The 26,159-nt window shown below is 41.8% G+C and overlaps 1 protein-coding gene and 1 long non-coding RNA gene across 3 annotated transcripts; both read left to right on the top strand.

Annotated features, from left to right (window-relative positions):
- The first annotated feature begins 689 nt into the window (after positions 1-689).
- On the top strand, positions 690-11,255 carry LOC118317538. The gene is made up of 9 exons (XR_004795449.2): positions 690-1,590; positions 2,289-2,358; positions 2,567-2,654; positions 4,165-4,296; positions 4,803-4,857; positions 5,104-7,184; positions 7,481-7,546; positions 8,957-9,316; positions 10,202-11,255. It is a non-coding gene; the product is annotated as an uncharacterized LOC118317538 (long non-coding RNA).
- Positions 11,256-11,635: 380 nt separating this feature from the next.
- LOC118317530 (solute carrier family 26 member 6) lies at positions 11,636-26,091 on the top strand. 2 transcript variants are annotated; one of them, XM_035646307.2, is made up of 19 exons: positions 11,636-11,721; positions 11,879-12,024; positions 12,275-12,414; positions 12,656-12,766; positions 13,011-13,159; positions 13,467-13,631; positions 14,087-14,239; positions 15,142-15,224; positions 16,021-16,168; positions 17,079-17,192; positions 17,636-17,713; positions 18,066-18,161; positions 18,301-18,407; positions 19,475-19,544; positions 21,043-21,132; positions 21,725-21,874; positions 22,882-22,936; positions 23,236-23,360; positions 23,488-26,091. In XM_035646307.2, the coding sequence occupies exons 2-19, from the start codon at positions 11,879-11,881 to the stop codon at positions 23,515-23,517; spliced, it is 2,010 nt and encodes a 669-aa protein (XP_035502200.2). In that variant the 5' UTR covers positions 11,636-11,721; the 3' UTR covers positions 23,518-26,091. The 2 variants fall into 2 exon arrangements, 1 of the variants encoding a protein (XP_035502200.2); XR_007030536.1 differs by lacking the exons at positions 11,636-11,721; positions 22,882-22,936; positions 23,236-23,360; positions 23,488-26,091 and adding an exon at positions 20,865-20,947 and having other exon boundaries at positions 11,736-12,024; positions 21,725-21,775.
- Positions 26,092-26,159: the final 68 nt, after the last annotated feature.

The raw sequence follows: 26,159 nt of genomic DNA, 5'->3' as shown, positions 1-26,159 counted from the left end.
AAATCATTGAGCTGTGTAGCAGCAACGTTCTCAAAGTGACTTTCCTCCAGTTCTATCTGCATGTATGTTCTTTTTAAAATAATATCAGAATCAGAATCAGAACAACACCGTGGCTCTCCCAAAGACTGACGGATCCAAATCTGGAAAACCAGCTTGTCGGTAGCATCATCACGGAGGATGTTGTAAAAATTTAGATAATCATTGATAGTCAAAAATATTACCCATTCCTGTACTACAAAAACAAGTGAAGGCCTGATAAGATCTGTATAACAGAAATGATGGATTACTGACACTGTGTGTGCAGTTCATATGCAGCTTTAATCATTATATGTTAGGTTCTTAGTGTAATAACTCCTTTTCTAAACCAGAATTGAGTGAATGCAACTATCTTTTCTTGTGGAAAAACTGTTTCTTTTATTTCTGATATTATCGCCATAGAAGGCAACTCATCATTAAAACCTCTGATGCTATTTACTGTCACTTTATTGTTAATCAGCACTGTTGTCCATGTCAAGATCATGTAAGAATGATGACAACATTTTTCCAGTAGTCGTAGGCACTTGGAATGTTGACAGATTGTGATGTGATCATCTGACAAATCCCTTTTAAGTAATTTATTACGCAAATGCCAAATGTTTAGTGCTATAATTATAAATCAAATGTCTTTGTGCTTTGGACTGTTGTTCGTTGACATCACCTTGTGATGAAAAAAGTGTTAATTACCAGTAATCAAAATGATGACAATGTTTTTGTTCAGATGTACAATAATTATTATTCTGACCCGGAGAGTAAGCTTCATCTTACACACAGCTGAAAGATGCATTCACCTAGTTTGAAGCTAAGAATCAATTATTTTTGTTGTTTGTGTTACAGCCAGTGTTAGCCATGGGAGAGAGATGGATGAGCTACAGTGTCCACAGGAGGGGCCTGGATGAAGGGACTGTGGATGACTGTGGATTGCATGAGTTTTTTTAATTACCTTGCAATACCCTGCACCCTGGCATTGCTGGGAGCCAGCTACCAGGAACTCACCAATGAAATCCCCTCCCAGGTCTGGCTCCAGAAGGGGACTCAGGTTTCCCTTTTGTGGGCGAGGTCCAACAGTGCTCACATGACCGATTGATCAATCACAATACATATGTCTCATATGTTTTACAAGGCCGGCAGGAATGGGTTTTTACATCTCTGTCCCCCTCTTCCAGGATCATATGCTGTGATAGGAGTGATGATAGGAGGACTCACAGATCGAGTAGCCCCAGACTCAAACTCTATGATATGGGACAATGTGACAAACACCAGCAAAGGACTCACTCAGAAGTGTCCAATCTAAATAAGATTTCTGGTCATTTAAACAAATTCTTTAGTTTTGTGGGCAGCTACGATGAACCTACATGTTTCTAAATCTGTGTTATGTATGTACTGTAGATTGTGCTGGGTCTGGTCCAGTTTGGTTTGATGGTGACGCACCTGTCTGAACCTCTGGTCCGAGGTTACACCACAGGAGCTGCTTTCCACATCATCCTGTCCCAGCTCAAATACTGCTTTGGCATCAGCCATGTGAGACACAGTGGACCATTGTCACTGATATATGTAAGTAATAACACACCCACAGTCATCAACATGTTGCTTCAGAAAAACGGAAAAATTATGAATTCTTAAGAAAAATGTGTTTGATATTGGGTATTTTGTCTGATGAACAGGTCCTCAAAATACACTGATAACAAACACAGACAACCAGCAGATCCACGCATATTCGAAGCTGGAGTCAGGAAATGTTTGGCATTTGTGCTTGATGAATGACGATGACAAATATTTATATATTATTTATAAATTTCAAATTTGCTGTTGATTCTTTTGTTAATCGACTGCTTCAGCATTTTGACATATCATGTTTGGATATGAACATTTTACATAGCATACCATTTCATGCTGAAAAATATCATACTTTCTTGTGTTTGTTTTTATCAACAATTCCTCAAACGTCCTATCACGGTCATTTTTGTGGATGACAGTTTCTCTTTTACAATGAACAGTCACTTTACATCTGATTAGGATTACATGTTAAATGAACAGAGGCAGTACAGTATGTCCTACTGGCCGTGGGGCCCGCACACCCACAATTACACAACATTCAGTCGGACAATGTGCCAAATTGAGCATTCATCTATCATTCACCACATTTAACAATTCACTAAAACCTTCACCTTTTAGACCACACCGAAATAAAAACCAAAAGTGTTTCATCAATGGAATACAAATTGTAGTTCTTTGTTTTGTGTGTTTTCCAGACCTAAATATTCCCTGCTCGGGCAGGTGCCAGGCACTGACATCTCTAAGCCACTGGAGGACTACAATCAGGTACGACACAATATACTGTAATTACCTCAAAACAGGAGTGGGGATGAGCAATTACTTTAAAAGCAGGAAGGAAATGCAAAACTTGACACAAAGACTTATCTAGCTACTGTTGCTATTGTTCAGCAGCTATGCGTTTTCAAAGGGAAATGTGGTGATGTAATTGCCTGTTTAATTGATCAACTTCTTATCTGATTGATTTTCGGTGAAGTACTTGCCAGGGATTTTGATCTTCCGTTCCTCTGCAACACTCTACTTTGCTAATGCTGAGATGTATCAAGATGCCCTGGGGAATAAAGGTGAGTGCATGCACGCACGCACGCACACACACACACACACACACACACACACACAGAAACAACAACCAACTCCACCGACAGTCCCTTGACACAATTCCCCTTCAATTAACTCCTCTCAACTTTTCTACAATTCACAGACTGTGACAGACATTGTTCAAATGTCATTCCACCATTTTCTAAAACTTTTGTTTAAACGCCCCGCTCCCTCACCCTTTCTTCCTCTGGCACTGCTGTCACGTCTCATTGGGATAAATGTGAAGACGATTTGAGGAAAGATGTAAAAGTAAAAAAAAAAGACGACAAATGGTTTAGAAATTGCCACCAGATAAATTCTGGTAATTGTTTGGTTCTGAGTGATAGGTGTTTCTACCACAACAGTCAGTGTGCCATGTGGGTGACAGGATAGTGAGAGAGGAAATGTGGGATGACTTATTGCTTGTTTTTGTTCGATGGGTTAATATTTTTGAAATGCTAATTTACATCAATATTGTTTTGGAGAAGTATGAAGGCTTCAGTGGCTGCAATGAATATATATATATATATATATATATATATATATATATATATATATATATTGCAATTAAAAAACAAAAAACAAAAAAAACAACTAATAATGGAAACCTGATCGTCTGTTGATGACTTATCATCAACATATCACATTTGCAGGGTTTTCATGGTTGCTCAAGGTGTTTTTAACAAGAGTTCCAAATTAAGAGTCTGAGAAAGTTCTGTTAAATTGGGTTTTTTAGTTGTTAAATGCAAATGCAGGAGAAGACACTTTCAAAGTTAATTTAATATTCAGGCATAACCAGGCTTTCTTTTCTGAAATGCCTGGTTATACAAGCATGACATCACTTGCTCAGGTTAAGGAATTAGGTGATTTGGATACTAAGCCGACACAATTTGCCAAAATAAACACTGGTGTGCCGAGTGTAATCCCACAGTACTCACTACAGTAACACCCTGTCATCTAAATAGACACCTGAGGGATGCTGCATGGTCTTCTCTTAAATTTGGCAATTCAGAATAACTGATGAACCTTAGACAGGTATCCAGAATCATCCTTCTCACGTAGTACCTTTTTTTCAAATTTAAATGTTTAAATTTGTTTGCTTATTCCTCCAATACATGCATTTGCATGAATGTCGACATTAACACCTAATGGTGCTTGTCTTGACCAAACGGAAAGTGAGTTGTAGTTACTCAGAGATCTTTAGATTTGACTGGATGTAATAAATATTAACGTGAACTGTTTTTCTGATTGTCTTTTGTTGAGGACGACCAGGTGTGTTGTTGATTAATGAAAATGGATGTTTTCATTTATTTTACATTAAAAACAAATTGCTCTTGTAGCTTGCTTAAATTCTTCACCCATTCCAAGTGCAACTGTCTATTTATACCAATGTTTTGACCTACTGGTCCTGCGAACACCATCGATCTTGATTGTCTGATGCGCAAAATGTTGCCTCTTATGTGAGTCCCTTGTGGTGTGATGTCTCCTCCTGTTCAGGAGCCAGAGCAGAAGGACATTGCCTTCGTTGAGTTGGAAGCTGAGCCTGAGCCCTCACACCCAAGAGCCATCATCCTTGACCTCAGCCCTGTCAACTTCCTGGATACTGTGGGGGTCAAGGCGTTACAAAATGTATGAACATGGCAACTCTCCTTTTATTTTATTATCAAATGTGAATTGTACAGTTCAGTGTTTAGTAACCTGCACATACAGTATAAAGAATTGAACTTTTTATATCACATCATTTCACTGTCTTACAAACCAACATTTTTCTATCTCATATTTTGACAAAATTAATAGTTATTTTAATTTTCAACTCCATCTGAAATGGATCAAAGCACCCTATTTAGAGAAATGTTTGGAACAAAAGGCAGATACAATAAATTCCTAACAACATTATTGACTGACTCTGGAGGATAAGATCTTATCTGATCCTTACATCTTTATTGTAGTAAATTTTTCATGTTTAATCCATTAAGTAACTCATGTTTTCTCTTACAACAACTAAAACGTATTCTCTACCTCCATCCCTCTCCTTATCACTTAGCTCCCCTGGTTTTCAGTTACGACAAATTGAATCATCAGACTAGCTGAATGATCCCCACTCTGACCTTTGCTCTGTGCTTTGTCGGTTTCAGATCCAGCTAGACTATGGACAAATTGGTATAGAGGTGGTTCTCGCTGGCTGCCAAAGTAAGTCCACCTACATCAATAGAATAGTGTTTAAAAAAATTGGTGTGTGTGTGTGAGTGAGACAGACAGCGGAAGTGAACGTAAAGATGGAGTTCATCAACTCTAGCCCCTTCTCGATTTGTCCATTTCTAACTCTCTTTCATTCCATTTCTTTGTCTTTTACACTGACACTGATCATCCCACAATCTCCCATACACAACTCTGCTTGATGTCATTAAATCTCTGTCTTTCTGTCTCTCTGCTTAGCTGAAGTGGTGGACAACGTGCAGACCGGAGGATTCTTCAGTGACAAAGTGACAAAGTCCTGTTTGTTCGCCACCATCCATGATGCCGTTTTGTACTGTCAGTCAGCCAGAGCAAAAGAATCGAACATACACATTGGCACACATCGTGCATCATAGTTTATTTTATGTTTTTGTAAAATAGGGTAACAAAGTATATGAGGAGACTTCAGTCAGGAAGTATTTTTACACCTGTAGTGATCTAAATCTAAATATTACCCAACACAGTAAGTAACACAGGGTTGACTGGGTAATGTTTACTATTTCTGGTTAGACTCATTTGTAGACCACAGACTCGGATATCTTCTTAATAACAGAAGTTTACAAAAGATGATTCTGCGATGCTGAGCTGAGCAGGTGGTAGAAGAGCAGGGGCGAGGCAGGAGGGTTTGAGCGGGCGTGGTGGCTGGGATCTGAACTGTCAGGAAAAACTGGTGTGGTTCTCTAGAGCACAAGAAAGCAGTATAAGTGAGAGCAAAAATGTATTCAAGATTTCTACGTAAGAGCATTCAGCCATGAACAATAGGACGTAGCAGGTGAAACAATCTGGCGACGGGGAGCAGCAGTGATTAGTAGTTGAGTAACAGGGGTGGAGCCCAGAGAGGAAGCCACGCCCACAGCCGCACTTACTGTCACACACACACACACACACACGCACACATTATGGAATTTATGCTTGCTGAGTGTTTGCCTGTGGAGGGTCTGCAGTACCCATAGATTTACTGGGCAGTACCAGTATCAGCCACAGAAGGACGCCGTGCTCCCATGTTGCAGACATGTCGAGGGAGGATGTCTTGTGAAGTGAAATGCTAATGTGTGAGTGGCCAGTTGATATGGGCCTGACGGTGGAGGCATTTGCATATTTGAAGTGTGTGTGTCTGCCCGGTATGCAAATGTAGCTGTGTCACATGGAGTGTGACACTGTTAGCAGCATGTTCATCTGTGCAATCTGAAATGTCATAAACTGTAGATCAGAGAGAGAGAGAGAAAGAGAGAAAGAGAGTGTGTGTGTGTGTGTGTGTGTGTGTGTGTGTGTGTGTGTGTGTGTGTGTGTGTGTGTGTGTGTGTGTGTGTGTGTGTGTGTGTGTGTGTGTGTGTGTGTGTGTGTGTGTGTGTGTGTAGGTCTAGGTGGGGGTCAGAACTCATTAAGGGGCGGACTGCAGGTATCCATTAATATTTCAATATTTCAGCCTCGTCTCATGTTGCCTTTTGTCAAGCACCAATCTCACCAACTGCCACTTCCAGCAGAGAGAAAGGAGGAAGAGAGAGGGGGAGACTGAACAGTGAAGGGGAAGTGAGGAGGAGAAAAGATGGATAAAATGAGGGACCTGAGGAGAGGAGGCCAGAGAGGGAGGAAAACAATAAGCACACTTCACGTCTTTGTTCCGAGGGATGGAAAGGAAAGAAGAAGGAGGTAGAGAACACAGGATCCAAAGTACCTGTGTAACCACCACAATCATTACCAGGTGGAAGAAGGGTGAGAGAAAAGTGAGGTGGGGGGAGTGAAAGTACCAGTTCTGACAGGGTGAGGGTGAGGTCGGCGAGGAGAGAGAAAAGGGGGAGGTGGAAATAGAGAAGGCACCTGCTTTACTGAGCATCACTGGTTCTCAGAAGAGAAAGGCAAGAGAGACGGGCAAAGAAGTGAAGAATTATAGGAAAGACGAGGGAAGAAAAACAAAAGAAAGGACAGATTGATGAGCGGGGCAGTCGCAGATGAGACGGAGGGGATGCTGTTTTCTAAAACCAGGATGCATGACTGTTATGAATTCAGTTTTCAAAGAGAGGACTATTCTCTAACCAGATTTCGTCTGAATTAATGATTTTCATTCTTCAAACAACATGTGGAGAGAGGGGAAGTGACTTATGGAAGCCAGCTTAAGAAAATCCTCAGCATCTGTGTGTGCTGGTAGAGAAAAAACTTTTTGATGACTTCAAAGTGTTATTGTGTTTTGATCAGTGGGATATTTTGTTTGACCAAGGAGAACAATGAATATTGGTGCTGGATTCAAAGAGTTCGAGGAGGGACATTTCACACTCATCTAAAAGGTATATGCACCCTCTCTTTCACAGCTTTCCAATCATTATTGTTGCTTTGCAGCAAAAATACTTCCATACTCTGGACACATAAACCCAGTCTCAATTTGCCTAAATCAATGTCATTACAGTGAAACCACAGGAAAACGTTTTTTTTCTTTTCATTAAACCCAAAATAACTAAGGGCACAACTTCTGTGAACTTTAATGACATTTAAAAAATGGTTTCATGTTCTGCTCTGGAAACAAAATGAGACCTGAAAACATATGTTTTTTTGTTTTTTTAAACATACTGATTTCTTCTGTCAGGTTTTGTATTGGAGATGTCACGAGAACGGCTGCCTGTCATCGGTTTATCCAGGAGTAAAACAGCAGGTGAGCCACCCATGATCCTCTCAACTCTCTGTTTACAGAGGTTAATCTGCTGAAGGATTAGTGAATACGCAGCACATGTTGATATCATTCTAAATAGCAATAACCAGTAGGGCTTATCTCTGCAGGCATTTGGTTTGGGTACTGTGTAGGCCTGGCGGCAGGCAAGGATGGGAGCCTGGGCATGCTGATCCCCAGTGTTACAGACTGGCTCTTGGGATGTGGAATATCACCTCTCAGGGTTGAAGGAACATGAGTTAGTGCGGGAGGTAAAGTGATACCAAGTAGATATAACCTCTCTGCATAGCACAGGTACCAGAACCAAACTCCTGGAGGAGGGTTGGACTCTCTCCTTACCTGGTACCTGGTAGAAGATAAACGATTTGGCCAATCAATCGTTGATCGAGTTTGCGGATGTTTGCAGACTTGGGTGAAAAAGGAGCAGAGCAAATAAAGCTACTGGGTTAGACCTAGTAAACAAGATGTGTCGTGAGGATGAACTAGGAATGTCTGGCAGAGCCCCCTGAATGGTTGAGGGCATGGAGTCCAAGTGGTCCATGTTCAGAGCCTCCATTGCACCTGGACACCAGGGGTAAGAAGAGGGAAGCCTTTAGAGCTTGCTTGATTGCAAGGTCTCTGGAAAGAGCACTTTGAAGTGCTCCTGAACCCACTGTGCCTCTTCAAAGTCAAATGGAGGGCATATACAGTACCTGTGTATTCCAGGGCACTGGAGGGTGTGCTCAAAAAATATTAGGGAGTCAAACTGCTCAGCCTTCGTGGGAGAGTCTACTCCAGGGTCCCAGAAAGAAGGCTCTGACAGGTAGTTGAACCCTCGAATTCAGGAGGAGCAATGTGGAATCCGTTCTGGCCATCGAACAGTGGACCAGCTATTTATCTTCACTGGGGTGCTGAAGGGGTAATGGGAGTGTGTCCACCCAGTCTACATGTTTTGTGTACTTGGAGAAGGCCTTGTCCCCACTGGGAACCCTGTGGGGAGTACCATGGAAGTATGTACTGTTTCTATGGGCCATCTCGTCCTTTGACAACCAAAGTCAGAGCTGTGTCCTTATCCTCGGCACAAAGTCAAACAGAATCCCGGTGGGTGTTGAACTCCACCAAAGTTGCCTCTTATCACTTTGGGGATTTTAGATTTTCAAAGATCGTGGGATTTCAAGTCACCAACATTAGTACAAACATTAAGGTGGCTGAGCTCAGCCTTAGAGATAGATCGCGCAGTTCGGACATGTGGAAAAAGTGAACATCCGAGGAGGTCAGGGATTAACATTAGTTACAGAATATAATGGTAAAAAGATCAAGTATTTTTTGCTCATGAAAACTAGATCTTTGCTTATTGGGTTTTAAGTTGTATATCAGTCAATTGTTTTTCACCGCCTTTCATCTCTCCTTTCCCAGCCAAGCTCCCACACTCCTCTTCGGCTCTCCAGCGTTCCCACCAGGCCAATCAGCAGAAACGCAGCCGACAGCCGACATCATCCACCTCCTGCTCTCATCCTCATCCTCATCCAGGAGCGACTTCCATCCTCCCCTCAGATACCACCATGGCACCTTGGGGAGGCCTGATTCTCTCTGAATCTTCCTTTCCCTCAATCCAGCCACCACCTCCTCCACGGCCACCTCCACCTCCACCTCCTCCTGCTCCACAGCCCACGCCATCCTCCCCCGATCGTGGGAGACAGAATGAAGAGGAAGAGACTTCAAGTTCAAGTTTTAAGTCTGAGGTCGCTTACCCCCCTCTCCTTCAGGGCAGTGCAGGTATGACTGGAACAAGGGAAGGTCTTGTCTAACCATGTTGCCAAAGCACAGCTATCATGTTTTCCAAACGATGTTGACCTATTTACACTGTTTTGATTTAAATGGAAATTAACATTCCTGCTGCCTTTAAAAAAAAAAAAAAAAAGGTTTCTCATTAATTCCCTCAACTGTGGCAGCCCGACAGAGTCTAATTTGTCCCATCACAGTTTCATGATGATAGGAACATTTTTATACAACATCAAGGTCTCTCTATCTTGGCGTTTTGTATCATTGCGTTATTGTAGAGCTGTGTACAGTGCTCTTTGCCCAGCTGTCACTCACTCATTCTCTCTCTCTGTCTTTCTCTTGCTCTCTCTCACACACACACACACAAACACAGTCCATGGTCCAATGGTCCATTTGACTATGTCAGAAGGTCCGTCTATATAGTCAAATGGACAGCATTGACAGCATGGGGAGCAATCTTGCCCAATATCTATATAGGGAAATAGTCTATTATTAGTAAATTACTAGATATTCCAATAAAGATGACATATAATGTAGGTTGAGAGCTTTGAGTTGACAATCAAGCACAGTCTGCACTGCTGCTCAGTCCTGAGAAGTGGTTTACTAAGGAAGTAGGAAGTAGTTTAAACTGTCACTTCACTGCAAATTTTCACTTTACCGGCCCTGTCTCTTAATGGTTTTGTGGCAATGTCTGTAAAAACTTTATTTGATCATGTATTTTCTTTCTTGGAAACAGATGTTTAACAAAAACAAGACAAAAAATATATGTGATGCTAGCTTTCTGGAGCAGTTTGTTGTTACACTTTTTTTAGTTGCCATATTCTAAACAAGAACATTTTCTCTCACATCGTACATTTCTCTCCCTCTGTGTCTCTGCAGGTGTAGGAGGTCAAGTGTTGCAGACAAGGCGGAGGTTGTTGCCCCAGCGTCGAGTGCCTCGTCCTCCCCGCCTCCCACAGCTACATCCCGTCACCAATCTCAGCTTCTCCCGGAGCTTCACTTTCTCTTTCTTCGAACTGCCACTGCACCAGTCGCCTCACTGTCGGGCTGAACGCATCAGAAACCTCATGCTGCTTTTGAGACAGATACACTATTGAAGGATCACAGCTGCACAGACAATAAATAATCTAATAGGGGAATCAGTTCATCTCAGATATATTATTTCAATTTCTTAGTGGTAACATTTTCATTTTCAACATCAAACTACCAGTGGTACAGTGGTGTATATCTACTTTGAGAATAATGGACATCCAGTTAAGTCAGTCTGTATTTAGTTTTGAAATACTGCATTTTGCCTTTTTGAACTTTTGAACTTTTCAAATTCTAATGTTAATGTCTTGATGAAGTTAAATGTATCTTCTAGTATAACCTGAAGTTACTTCATATTGTGGTGACAATATATGTCAAGTGGCAGTTAACACAGCCACATATTTAGTTTGAGTTCCTGTAAGATATGTTCACTCATTCTTTCTGTTTCGTGCTGCTGTGTAAAGTTCTGTTCTCTTTTCATATCTGGTTTTGAAATAATTTCACATTGTCTCAGTGGCTTTCAAAAATTAATTTTGCAAAGTGGAAACCATTGAAAGTAGATTAAACCTGGGAAAACAGTTCTCAGGCTTGTTTTCTCTCTTTCTCTCTCGCTCTCTTTTTTCTCTGTCTCACTTTCTCTCTCTCTCTCTCTCACACACACACACACACACACACACACACACACACACACACACACACACACACACACACACACACACACACACACACACACACACAGTCTTGTACTTCTCTCTTATAGTGAGGACGCTCATTGGCATAATACATTCCGAAATCCCTTACCCGAACCATAACCATCACAACTAAATGCCTAACCCTTACCCTAACCTTAACCCAATTCTAACACTCACCCTTTTGAGAACCGGCGAAAATGTCCTCACTCTGTGAGGTCTATACTTAAAATGGTCCTCACAAAGAGACAAGTGCAAAGACACACACACACACACACACACACACACACACACACACACACACACACACACACACGCACGCATTCAGACCACAAGCTTTTGAAAGCTGAGCTGTGATAATGGAGCCATTCAGAGGCACCAACTGGAGGGGGGAAGTGAGGGGTGATGGGAGGAGAACGGGGGCCATAAACTCACTGTTCAAGGCTGCTCTCAACCTTCCCCGACTCACGTGTGTGTGTGTGTGTGTGTGTGTGTGTGTGTGTGTGTGTGTGTGTGTGTGTGTGTGTGTGTGTGTGTGTGTGTGTGTGTGTGTGTGTGTGTGTGTGTGTGTGTGTGTGTGTGTGTGTGTGTGTGTTTGTGTGTGTGTGTGTCATAAATGCACGCTGTTGCACATGTGAACTCTGCTCTCATGCAGCTTCATGCTGAAAGGTCAGCCCGGTGGTTCGTATTGCTTTTTCTTCTCTGTCGTGTAACTTCATACACAGATTTTATACACACACAAAGTAAAGAGAGGTGCACAAGACACTTTAAACTCACACCCAGTATTGAGAGAAGAAGGGAGTGAAAGTTGAACCCTAATCTCTGAAACTGATTTCAGATGGACAGCACTGAGCGTAATGGCCTTTCACACAACAGGCAACCTTATCTTGAAGTGGCCCTGGACGAAGCCCAGCTGGATGTACTTGGGCAGCGGGCCGAAAAAAGGTCCTTCACATTTTTGGAGAGGATAAAGTCACAGTGTTGGTGAGTCAACCGATTTGTTTTTGTTCTTGCGGCACGACAGTATGGGTCTGTAAACAGTTTCTAGTGCTAGTCTGAAGCTCTATAGCGTGTCTCTCTCTCTCTGTGTGTGTGTGTGTGTGTGTGTGTGTGTGTGTGTGTGTGTGTGTGTGTGTGTGTGTGTGTGTGTGTGTGTGTGTGTGTGTGTGTGTGTGTGTGTGTGTGTGTGTGTGTGTGTGTGTGTGTGTGTGTGTGTGTGTGTGTGTTCCTCCAGGTGTTCTGGTCCCAGGTTGAAGAGCTTGCTGCTGAGCTTTTTTCCTGTCCTGTCATGGCTGCCTCACTACTCCATCAGAGAAAACGCAATTGGAGACCTGGTGTCTGGAGTCAGTGTCGGGATCGTTCAGCTGCCACAGGGTCAGCCTGCGGTGCCAGTTCATAATCACATTGCAGTTTTTACACAACTACAAGCTGACACACTCACTTTTATGCTTGACCTGTCTGAAAACATCTCAAAATTGAACCTGAGGTTTATATCTTCTTGAGATATTGGACATCAAATGTATTAACCATCATATGGTTTTATTTCTCCATCCGGTTTACACCTTTAAGGCCTGGTGAATGGTAAAGAGAAATACACAAAGCTTTTTCATTCTAGGTATGGCCAATGCCATGTTGGTCGGAGTTCCTCCAGTGTTTGGTCTGTACAGCTCCCTCTATCCTCTGATCATCTACTTCATCTTCGGCACTTCCAGACACCTCTCCATCGGTGACTATCTGTGTGGTTTCGCTTCAACTCTTTCCCCGGTTTAGACTCAAATTACAAAAAAAAGGGCAAATCATAGTTATCTAAAGTTACCATTATGATTTTAAATTCAATAATAAAGTTTCAATCTAACTCAGTGCCCACAGTAAAATATCACATGATCATCGAACACTACTTGAACCTAACAGTCTAGCAGCGTGTTGAGGAAGTCCTTAAAGTCTTTGTGTGTCTGTTTTCCTTGTGACAGGTACATTTGCTGTCCTGGCCATCATGATCGGGTCGGTGACAGCTAACGTGGAGTTGCCTAGCAACAGCGTTGAAGAGAATCAGGTTGATGTGGAAGCAGCCAAGGTAAACGTTGCAGTACAAGTCACCTTCCTCTGTGGCCTCATACAGGTACGCACACGCACGCACGCACGCACGCACGCACACACACACACACACACACACACACACAATGAATGCATCTATATTATATACATGGACTCACCTGCACTGGATCTTCACACACACACCGTCTTTGGTGTTCTGTTACATCTTCTAAGCCACCGGTTGTTACATCATCCATTTTCTACTGCATCAGTGGACTTGCATTAAATAAAATCCACTGTATTTTAATGACATTGCACCCTGTCGTACATATAAAGCCCAGGTATAATTCCAGCAAAACGTGTTGAAAAGCCTTCAATCTGTGTTTCCACAGCTCCTGCTGTACTTGTTGCGTGGAGGCGGTGTGTGCCGCTGGTTGTCCGACCCTGTACTCAGAGGCTACACCACGGCAGCAGGTCTGCATGTGAGCATCCTGCAGCTGCCACTGATGACTGGAATACCAGCACAGAGACACACTGGCCTGCTGGCTTCCGCTTGGGTCCGTTGAAACATTGTGGCAAACTCACAGACTGGTGCAGGTGTAGAGCCAAAGGTGTTGTGGTTGTTAAATCTGAATGAATATGGGCCCTAACTTTGTATCTAAACATCACCTTTATCACTTAATGCTGGTGAATTGAATTATCTTAATAAAAACTCCTGGGGGTTGGTCTTAAGCTCCTCTGAGGATGCACCTTGTCACCTTAACATGAGCAGGATTTCTAGGTGTAGCCTTAGTTTAGAAAGTGTCAGGTTTGCCTATATGAGTTGTTTGCAGGTGGTGGTTTTGTTCTGGCTCTACTGGACCGTCACTTCAGATTCACATGGAAGCTGGTTAGAGTCTTGGAAAAAACAAAAGCTCTGCTTGAAGATACACTGGCGACTGTCAGGGGAGGGGTTGCAGGGCAGTAGCAGATATACTGATGGAAATGAATTTACCTGTGTGTCATTTTACAGACTTTAAGGAGTGTTCTGTCAGGAGTGACCAGTGCTGTGCCAGGAGCTCTGTCGGTCACTGCGGTTTCCATGGTGATACTCATCAGCGGCAAGATGCTGAATGAGCACTTTAAGAAAAAGCTGCCCGTTGCCATACCGTGGGAACTTATACTGGTGAGGACACACACACTCACACACACACACACACACACACACACACACACACACACACACACACAGGAGTCTTTCACCTGTAAGATGCACCCAGATGGATAGATGCCACAGTGATGAACTGTTGAATGACTGATAATTATGTAAAAAATCTGTTTCATCTACAAACCCACAACTACCCATGTACAATAGATATCTGCACCTGGCAACTGATTAATCACCATGCTGTTTCTGATGGTGTTAGTAATATAATTGTTTTTAAATTATGGCCGCTTTCTTTCTCTGTTGAGGCACCATCTGTTTAATAAATCAGTTTTATCAATTCCCCTAAATTCAAGAGGGTCATCAAGCAGTCTTTCATTATCACAGCATCCATTGATGAAAGGCCAAAAGGAGCCACAGAAGGGGAGAAAAGTATAATAATGAAACATTGTGCATTTTCAAAAAACAGACTTAAAGAAATGATCAAGTTTGACCATGTAGATTGCAGGTTCACCAACACTAACTGTACTAGATTCATCACAGGCACTTTGAGCAAGCTCAGTGCTGTTATTTTACATGTGAGACCCCTATTGAAGTCAGCGGATTTGAATTATGACTTCACTTCTGTGACAAACATCAGTGGAAACGTCAAAACTTCCCACGATCAGAGGATAAAAAAAGTTGGGGCAGTGTTTTAACATATCAAGAAAAAAGTTGACTCCGGAGCTGACTCGGATGGCTAATCATCAGCTCAGTAATTAATTAATAATTATCTTTTTATTCAACTAGTCAAATAAATTAAGCACACATTTTTGCACTGAAGCCCCCTTTTGGACGCATGTGGTGAATCTTTTTGCCCCCCCCAAAGAAGAGAGTGCAGTAAATGTCATGAAAATGTCAGGTCCATTGTTTGTCTCCCACAGATTGTCGTGGGCACCGTGGTGTCAGTGCAGATGGATCTGAGTGGACAGCACCGAGTCCAGGTGGTAGGACACATACCCAGTGGGTCAGTAGAACTGTGTCATGGTCTATTTTTCCTTGTCATCTCATCAGCTGCCCTTTTATTTAGATTCTCTGAGGGTACTGTGTTGTGCAATGTGGATTATGCATCAGTTTGTGGCAACCGGTGAATCTATATTCAAATGTTTGCTGCGGCCATATTGAGCTAGAACTCTTAATACTACAGCTTTTGAAGAAAAAAAGTAATTGCCTTTAACACATCATAATAATAATAATTATAATAATAAATCTCATTTGTAGGGCACTTTTCATTGCTAAAAGCAATCTCAAAGTGCTAAAAGCAATCTCAAAGTGCTTAATTACCCCTCCATGAATCGCAAACCTCATCGTGGCGGAGGGGTTTGTGTGTCCCACTGTCCCTGGGTGAGCGGAAGAAGATGGATGGATGGATGGAAATCATTAATAATCGTCATAAACTAACTATACAAATGTAACATATATTGGCAAACCATTGTATTGGTCTATACCCTAAAAATGCCTCTACATTATAATGGAAGACTCTCACAGTAATCTCCTTCATAAACTAACTATACAAATGTAACGTATATTGGCAAACCATTGTATTGGTCTATACCCTAAAAATGCCTCTACATTATAATGGGAGACTCTCAGTAATCTCCTTCTAACCTTCGATTAATCACACTGCTGTTACATCATGAGAATCTAAGCCAGCAACTGAAAGTATTGGTCACAATTATTTATTTTATTACTGTATATTTAATCTATTTTCCAATTAGTTGACCAGCCCCTCCTTTCTTTCCTTCCCTTCTCATCCTCTCCAGCTTGTCTCCCCCCGCCCTCCCCTCTCTGTCTCAGGCCAGAGAGCTGTTCCTTCCCGCCTTGTCTGTGGCCCTGGTTGGCTTCAGTTTCCTCTCAGCCATGGGCTCAGTGTTTGCGCACAAACATGGCTACTCGGTGGACCCCAGTCAGGTACATTCATGACAAGAACGATTGAGCTTTTGTTAGAGTCTGCTTTTTCCCTTTGAATGATAACCATTAAACATCGCATAATATAGACTGCAAGAAAAACAAATGAAACAAGAATCAGAAATCGAGTGACCACGGATGCAGAAAATGTGCGAAGAAATTGAGAGACACAGGTTTAAGCTTGAAGAAAAATGATCTGATTATGAAGATGCAAATGTGCATTACATTACATGATTTTGACTTCACAAACCACTCCAGTTGATGTGCTCTTGGTATAGCTAGATTCATTTTCAAAAAGGTTTCAGAAATCACAGAATAGCCTAGTAATGCTCTTTCGAGGTAAAACCATTGTACTGATAATTCTCCAAATGAGAACCCGCGGTTAATAAGCCTGAAAGAGAGCAGCTCAGACGAAACGACGAGGAATGACCACGGCTTCGTTCTCAGCAGAGGTTTTCGATGGGGAAAGCCTCAGATCTGACTTTGACCCAGTTTCCTGCAGACTTCCCTTTGAAGCCTCGCTGTGAAGACTGCTGCAAAGAAAGTGGAAAGTTTCTCAAAGAGAAGGACGAAGGTGCAGGAAGTAATCCACCACAGAACAGGCTCTAAGCAAACATGCAGGTCCGTCCACTGAAAACAGAAACATTCTCTTCTACAGAGTGATCGCAGTGAACAACATGTAAGTCCTTGATTTCTTTCTTTTCTAACTCTTGTTTCAGACTTGATCCTCAGACTTGAAATACAACTCGTCATTACAACTTGCCCCCTTAAGACCATGGCAATTTCACCCTCTGCTGAAGGTTTTCCCTAGCCCTGATTTATTATCTTAATGCAAGGGCAGAAAAAAAAAAACACACACACACCAGCACCCGCCCTGTGATGTTCAAAATATTCTTGTGTGTCTCTGCATTAGGACCTGCTGGCTCTGGGTCTGTCTAACACCATCGGGGGAATGTTTCAGTGCTTTGCTGTCAGCTGCTCCTTTTCTCGCAGTATGATCCAGGATAGTATTGGTGTCAAGTCACAGGTATGAAACTCCAAAAGACATGGATACCCCAAACCACCAGAGGAGGAAAGTAACTAAGTACTGTACTTGAGAACAATGTTGAGGTACTTCTTCTTTACTTCATGATTTCAGTGTTCTGCTCCTTTCTACTCCGCTATATTTCAGGATAGAAAGGGCAACTACATTTATCTGACATGTCTGGATAGTAGCTACTTTCACCTAACGTGCCGGTGTTTGTGTGCACTGTGATACTGGTACACACATGTAGTAAGTGCGGATCTAAGGAAGGATCTGAATGCTTCTTGTTTTGCTCTTTGTTAAAGACTGTGTTTGAAAGCAGCCACATCTTTGCCTTACTGTTTCACGTGTGAAGTCCATTATATGACCCTTTTGTCTGTTTCCCTCCTCATTGTCCTTTTTCTTTTTCTTTTTCAAACCTGTGTTATGTTTGTATCTCTTATCAGATGGCAGGTTTGGTGTCAGCTCTGATGATCCTGACCATCCTGTTGAAGATCGGTCACCTGTTTGAGCAGCTGCCAAAGGTAAAGTGCATCTGAGTCGGAGCAGATAACAACGGAATAAACAGTCGTCATATCAGTTGTTAAGAAAGGGCCCCAAATCACCAGCATCTCACGTCTGACAGTTTTCTTTCATCTAAATCGTCCCCAGGACAAAGCACTCCCAGTCCCTCTTTTTCAGGGAAAGCAAATGCAACGAGACAGAGTAGGCTAGTCCGTTACTGTCCATGAAGCACCATGAATGAAAGAATAATAAATATGAGAGAAGATGTTTTCAGAAATGTCAAGTCATACTCCAGCTGGATGAGACTCAGTGTTACAATGGTTGACGTGTCTTAGCCGGCGTTCAGTCATAAATCCGTGCTGTGTGTTCCAGGCAGTGTTGGCAGTGATCATTGTGGTGAACCTTCAGGGGATTCTGGTTCAGTTCAAAGATGTGTGTGTGCTCTGGAAGTCTGACAGATTGGACCTGGTGGGCTGCACGCACACACACACACACACAAACACACACGCACACATGCACGCAACATCCCCATCATCCGCATTATTTATCAGCTCACAAGCCTGGTTACCTGGTTACAAGCACAGTCACCCTCCCTCCTCTCCTTTAGCTGGTGTGGGTGGTGTCGCTGATGTCCACGTTGACCTTCAACCTGGACCTGGGTCTGCCCGTGGCCATCGTCTTCTCTCTGCTCACACTCATCTACAGGACGCAACAGTCAGTAATCATTGTACAGCTGCCTCATGAAGCCCTTTACGGCGATGAATCCTCTTTGAGACAAATTATCACCAGAATAAACTTATACATTTCTAGATATTCATCTCATTCACAGCGGTCAGGGGCACGCTTGGGGGACATCGAACCAGCGATCCTCCAATTTACGGACAACCCCCTCTACCTATTGAGCCACCCATGTAGGATAGTGCTAAATGAGCTGCCTCATCAAAATCTCTTGGCAAAACTAATTGGCTCCTACAAATACTGTTATTGTGTGTGTGCAAACCCCCCACAAACAAATCAAAGAGCTTAAATCAAGAACCATTTGTAGTCTTTAAATATCTGTTCACAGAAATCCAGGAAAAAAAAAACATGTATGTATTTAATCTACAAGGCCTGCAGCAGGCCCCCGAGACAACAACACAACTACCTCTCCATCAGTAGTGAACAGTGTGAAGAGTTTCTTTTACTGCACAGATCAGGATGAAGACTTAGTCTCTGCAGGCAAGTTTTGTTATTTTATAACAGTAAATTACATGGAACTTAAGGAAAAATTCACATTTTGTTGACACAATAACAGAAAAAAATGCAATGTTCTTTGCAGCAGGAAAGAGACAAGGGAATTTTGAGAAAAAAATGTACAAAGTGTCATAACTGTGTCAGCTGTAATTCTCCAGAACAAAAACATGTTTTTTTATTAGTTTAACAATGGTTTGACAATGTAGAAAAAAACGGTTCAATAGGGGAACCCTTAATCATTACTGTTTGATAATGATCAGCTATCCTTCAATATTTTAACTTGGTTGAAGAGATAATCAGGTCAACGTAGGAGTATAAGTGTCATTTTACGATTGTGATTGAGACTGAAAATAGCGTAAACATGTGCTATAGCGATGTCAAGTGGGTTGTATCTTGTCTTCATTTATTTGCTCATCACCTCATCTCATCACCTTCCTTCATACATGTTTAAGTTTTTGTATTTTGTTCCCTCCTCACGAGTTTGCACGGCAGACTCTCACTAACAACCCCCCGTCTCTCCCATCTTTCATCTCGTCCTCGTCTTTCAGATCCTCCACTGTTGTTTTGGGTCATGTTCCTGGTACAGACTGTTACAGAGATGTGGGACTCTACACTGAGGTACAAACTCAATCCGACTGTCACAACAATAAGACCTCAAAGTGCAAGTTTGGTTTTGTTTGTGTTAATTTAAATAAAGTCAAGGCCTGATTTCCTAATTAGGTATTTAAGAAATGACAACAAACATAAAAACATAATCCAACCGCACTTTGTCTTGTCGTCATGTTTCCATCTGCCCGACTTGTGCTGTTCATTAGCTTGTCATGTCTTTTGTCTGGTCGAGGGGAGAGAAATGGCGGTAGTGCTTTTGAATTGCTCTCAAAACAATAGTAAACATTCAGAAGACGCATGTCATTAATCTAAATATCAATCCTCAATTGATTGACAATCAGTAACTCACTCTGCTTTCTTCGGACTCCTTTACTGTTCTTCCCCACTGGCCGAGTCCTTTCCGCCACTACCACTTTTCCAAAGCTTCAGACTGATGTGGCTAGAAGACAGTTTAAATGTCCTTTTAGTCAACTGCCTTGTCTGGTTTTGAACTTTTTGTGCTTCTTGTGAAGCACTTAGGTATTAAAGATTAGATATATCAACATAAATATTTAATCCGTGAGAAGAGATGCTAATAGAACTACACCAATACTATAAAGTGCCACTAATGTGATTCTATTGAAAGGAAAAATAGGATAGTGGCATAATAATAATGATGATTATGATAATAATAATACTCTTTATTCATAGAACACTTTTCAAAGTAAAGATTACAATTGCTTCACAAAGGCAAAACAGAGCCCTGATGATCTTTGCTATCTCCAGGCTGTGGACTAGCACATCTCAATAGCCCTCAGTGTGAAACACATTCAGTAATGTCTCCGCCACAGCTTCTCTCGTATATGCACGAGAAACACACGCTGATTTCAACTGGATCAGAGTAAACACACATTGACACTTCTTCAATCTGAAGGGGGAAAAGCAACGTTTGTATTTAAATAATTTTGGAAATAATTTGAGACTTAGAAATATTTCAGTGGCTATATTTACACAGGCTTTCAAATCACAGTGTCCTCATTGTGTAAACTGGCAGTGTATAACACATAGAATTCTCCAGTGATTAGACGGTGTAACTGTCACTCAGCCAAAACGCACTCAAATAAATCTCTCCAGCTGAAACCCACCATCTGTCCCACATCAAAACACCAAACTGTCTCCAAAGGCAATCTGTCTGGGCCCTGAGCGCCAGGTGTCAAGTTGGTATTTATCAAACTGGTTACCTGTTCCTTACTCCCAGAGAGTAAAAACTGCCAAACTGTCCCCATTGGCTGAAGATGTAAAACTACATGGACACAAATTATAAAAACAAGTGTCCCCATTCCATTTTAGATCCACAATGATCTGCAGGAGCACGGCAGCAAACTCTTGTTTTAGGTGTCAATTACTCGGAGTGCATCAGACAAATTCTGACCGTAGGTGCAGGTGGTCGCTTTTCTGTCAAATTAAATACTGTAGGTACTGGACCATATTCACTTCATAAACTGTGTATGTCTCTGTTGTTTCACAGGCAAAGCAGGTTCCTGGGGTGACTGTACTCTCATGTCCGGGTCCAATTTACTTTGCTAACTCTGAACTGTTGTTCGCAGAGATTAGACAGGTGCCAACACACACACACACACACACACACACACACACACACAAACAGGGTGAAAATAATATGATTGGAAGGATGGAGGGGAAAAAATGGAGTGAGTGATGAATATTAATTAGGAGTATAGGGTTAGCACTGTTGCCTTTACATGTTCTCCCCATGTCTGTGTGGGTTCTCTCCTGGTTCTCCCCGGGTTCTCCGGCTTCCTCCCACAGTCCAAAGACATGTGGATTGGGGTTAGGTTGAGTGGAGACTCTAAAGTGACCATAGGTGTGAATTTGAATGGTAGATGTTGTTTGTCCCTGTATGTTGGCCCTGTGTTGGGTTGGCGACCTGTCCAGGGTGTAACCCCTCCTCTCACCAGATGTCAGCCTGGATTGGCTCCAGCACCCCGCGACCTTTAAAAGGATAAAGCGGTATAGATAATGGATGGATGGATTATGAGAATAAATGAGCGGTGGCAGTCCCATGGTTTATTTTCAATACATGTGGTTGTAAAGGTGTTTAAAGAAAACGACCCTTTACACAGCAACTGAAAGCTCCAAACTGATTTCCCATGTGTAACTTTTCCAAATTTTTTCCCCTTTACTACATCCAGACAGTGAGTCGCTGTCAGAGGGACAACCCAGCTGGAGTCCACACGGCTCCCTCTTCCTCCTCCTCCTCTTCAGTCCAGACTCATTGCTTGGTTCTCGAGCTCAGCTCGGTCAGCTTCATGGACTCTGTGGCCATGACGGCGCTTTGCAAGGTGAGGAAGGAGAGCTGGATGAAATGCAATGTGTGCTTACAGCTTCAGCCTGACTTTGGCTGAATTAAAATCACCATGTGATAGATGAATTATATTCATTCTCCAATTTGGTTTTGGTGCCTGACACTTGTTAGTTTGTTGATTCTGCACTTGACTTCCCAAAACATAATCAGTGAGGGCAGTACTATGCTCAATAATAATCTTTCTTTGAAAAGACCAACTAAAAATGACTGAATAATATCAGGAGACATCATGCATGATTGTCAAAATTATTTTGATAATGACTTAGGAAGTCAAAGGTATGATATAAGAGGGTAGTAATATTTCTTAGTATTGCATGATTTTGACTTACTTACTTACATAAGTCCAAATTCTGACTTACCATGAGTATTATTGTCTGTATTTTGTCTTGTGGAAACGCATGTTTAGTGCAAAAAATCAAAAAGCCTTCATGGCCTATTTATAGGATGATAATCAATGATGATGTCTTGTTTGACACTAGATGTGGCAGAATAAAATGTCTGTATGAATGATGACATTTTCTTTGGTATACATGCACACCGGTGTAAGGAGAGAGTATTACATCTTCAAATCTGTAATTTCTTCTAGTAAGATCGAGTTATTTTAAGCCTCAGCCAAAGTAGTCTTGCAGTTTGATTTGATCCATCAACGTTTAAACAACAGTGTAGGGTGGTGTGAATGGATACCACTCGCACACTGCCAGATGAATGTCAATCCTGCTTTTATTTTTACTAAAGAAAATGTCTAAGACATTTCTCAGACATTATTATGTAAGACAACTAGACTGAACATCCAGTAATAACATGTTCGATGGCTTTTGAAGAATAGATGAGTTACCAGTTGTACTGATAGGCGTTTATCTCCTACTCCTCTTTGTCCTTAATGATAAAACAAGAAAATTCATTCATCAGCTTCACTGAGTCAACGTGCGTGTGTGTGTGTGTGTGTGTGTGTGTGTGTGTGTGTGTGTGTGTGTGATTCATCAGGTTGCAGATGACTTGGATGTCCATGGAGTCGGTATATTTCTGGCAGCGTGCCCAGGTCAGTTTCGTGTTTCATACTCACTTATCTCTGATAAAGTGACTCTCCCATATTTCCCTCCCACACCCCATTCTCTCTATCTCTCTATCTCTCTATCTCTCTCTCTCTCTCTCACACACACACGCACACATGCACACACACATTCACATTTTTTCCATCCTGGGTCTTATTCGTGTACCTGGATTTATCCAAACAGTCTCTTCTGATAATTAACTGCATTTCCAAATTGTTCACTATGCGGCATGCATCAAATAAATACCTGAAACTTTGAAATTAAAACATGGACTGTTTGTCAACAGGAAGAGTTTTATCCCAGCTTCAGACTCAGGGTTGTATTCCAGACAGCCTGCCAAGCTCCTGTCTCTTCCCATCCGTACATCACGCTGTCCAGCGTTACCTCAACACCATGCCCAGGCCTCTGGAGGTAAGTGTATGCAGTCATTACCTGTTTACAGGCTTACATGCTTTCGCAGATCATCTGGTTGAAAGATTGAAAAGATTTAATTGCAAGATATATAACGTTTATATAAATTGTCATTATCCCATCTCAGGAATTCAACTCGGATCCGAGTGACTGTTGAAGCTGCAATGTGATCTCAATGTCAAATACAGCACAGCAAAGTCAACAAGAGAAGAAAAACAAACCCCTGAGGTGATTGTTCCTCCTTTTGTGTGACGGACGGAAAAATCCTTGCTTCGTTTTGTTTTAAAAGGCTCACCCTGCACTTGTCACTCATTTCCTGACAATAACTCTTGACCTTCATGAGTGACTGGACATGTTTAAGGCTGACTCTTTGGGGGAATGTGATACAGTAAGTGGGGAATGGGAAGATATAAGTGCTTATCAAGAAACAAAAGAGAAGAAAAAAGGTCCAAAGTCCAATGTTGGGACCTTGTCTGTGGTAACAACCATTACGTTTAAACTAATTAAACAATCTTCACTTTGTTTTGTTTGTTATTACAGGGATTGTAGTTTCCAGAACATTTTAGCTCACATACAGCTTTTAGCTTGTTTATATTTTACATATATTTGTAATATAATATAAATAGAAAATAATCCAGACTCAACTGACAATCTCACAAATTGTCCAAATTTTAAGGGAAGTGAAATTGTTTTAATTCACAGCTATTATTTTGTTTGGAAACAGCGAAGCACCAGAAATCCTGAGAAAGATTGAGGTATCAAAAAAATACTGTGGTTAAATCAATACGGATTTCGACAAATTCTCTGGCAAGCTACTGTTTGTCTCAGACATTCATTATCACATAAGAATAAGAGTAGATTAATGGCCATTGACAGTCATAATAACTGACCCACTTCTTCCTTATTGGCCTCATTAGTACAACCACTTATCTGGTACCAGCTGGGTGTGTAATACTAGGGAAATGACCATAGGTCATTGGTTGTGCCGTTGTGTCTAAATTAGCATGTGGTGGCAAAGATGCAGAAGAAGTAGTATGGAAAACTTCACAGCTCAATGCAGTGCTCACACATTCAGAGGAGGAAGGAGTTAATATCCTCTCCCCACTCAATCATCCACCACACCACACCATACCACACAGACACCCCAGATGGGACTCCAACCCACAATCCCTGGCTTAGGAGGCCAGTGCCTTATCCATTATTGGTTTTAAATAAAAGGACAATGGCCACTGATGCTGTTGTAACACAGAGTCACAGGACAGGGTAAAACTACAAATATTAACCTTTTTTCCAAAGAATTCTTCCGAAAAATGTGCACTTTTGGTCAAAGATGATAATTCCATACTTCCCTGAGGTGAGCACACTGCTATCTGAAGTAAATTAATATCTAAACTTTCTGAACAGCCTCTTCACTTCCTCCATCTTGTATTTGATGTGATGGGTCTAATTGCTTCATTTTGTGGAGAAGGAAAATACACACTTCCAGGAACTAATTTATTTTCAGATCACCTCAAAACATTTAGATTATAGCTCAGTGGATCATAATCACACCCTCTAATAATGGACTGGGTACCTGGTAGGTAAACATAAGTATAAATTCTTTGTAAGATCCAGAATGTTTACCCCTGTATTCCATCACTTCACATCTTGTTCTCCATTACCTACATCTAAGTATTGTTTTACTGTAACTCCAAAGTAATTACGCTGTACGCTGCAGGCTGTAATCTAAAGCGTTACTGAATATATTCTTCCATCCAGGAGGTCTATAACTGTCCATCTGAGCAGGTGTTGATCCGCAGGAAAAGCAGATGATGGTCATCCTGTCTGCCTTTTCAGCGTATCATTACAGCAACCCAGGTGATGAACGATGACAGTATCTTTCATCATCACTCCCAGTGATGTAAAAGCCGAATCTCGAGTGCCAATACAGCTTTAAACATTCTAAAATTAATGGATTGCAACCACAAGATGAATGCTCCTCAGCAAAGTGTGCCCAACAAGCAGCTTTCATATGACATTGTTATGCAGGCAAGTTTTGCGGTGTGTAAGCTAATAGCTAGGAGGCTGAAATGTCAGTCACTCAAGTGTAAACAAATACTTGTAAACAAATACTACATTTTTTAAGCAGTTTCAGCCGGAAACAGCTCATGTGCTCATGGGGAACTAACAACTGAATATCATTGAGCTGAAAAGCAGCGGTGAGCTCAAAGCTTGGTACAACGACTTCCCTCCAGCTCTAAATGCATGTACTGTATGTCTTGACCTATTTGTTCAGTGTCCTCGCCTGTTGCCATTGTTTGATTTATTGAAGGTGTGGTTCCAAGGGCTTGGGGAGTTTTTTTCCTTTTCGTTATTTATTTTGGGCCCAAAATACTGTGCCAAGAAAAAGACTGTGCGCACACTTTTAAACTATTTATCTGGTTCTGCAAAATTGGCCATTTGGCTGACACGTAGGAACCGGGTCCAGAACGTGGGCAGTGTGGAACCTGTGCCGGTTCTGAAAGGATTATTGAAAGCCAGACTGTGGGTGGAACACACCTACTTTGAGATGATGGGTGATGTGCTGGCCTTCAGTTGGATGTGGGCTGTTGGGGGAGCTTTGTGCTCTGTGGGGGAGGGCGGGAGTTATTTGTTAATTTTTGCAATTTTTCTTTTTGCGGTTTACCCTCAAAATTTTGAGGTCACAGTCATTTATTTTGTTTGTTTAATCTCAATAAAGGGCTTTTGAAAACCAAACAGTATGTCTCGAGGCTTTCCCTGTTGGGATGAGACATGCACTGGTGTTTGCATTTCTGTGGA

The sequence above is a fragment of the Scophthalmus maximus genome, chromosome 3 (assembly GCF_022379125.1).
Source record: "Scophthalmus maximus strain ysfricsl-2021 chromosome 3, ASM2237912v1, whole genome shotgun sequence".
In the NCBI taxonomy this organism is placed as follows: Eukaryota; Metazoa; Chordata; class Actinopteri; order Pleuronectiformes; family Scophthalmidae; genus Scophthalmus; species Scophthalmus maximus.
Note: the sequence above shows the minus strand (reverse complement) of the source record. Positions and strands in the feature narration are given on the sequence as shown.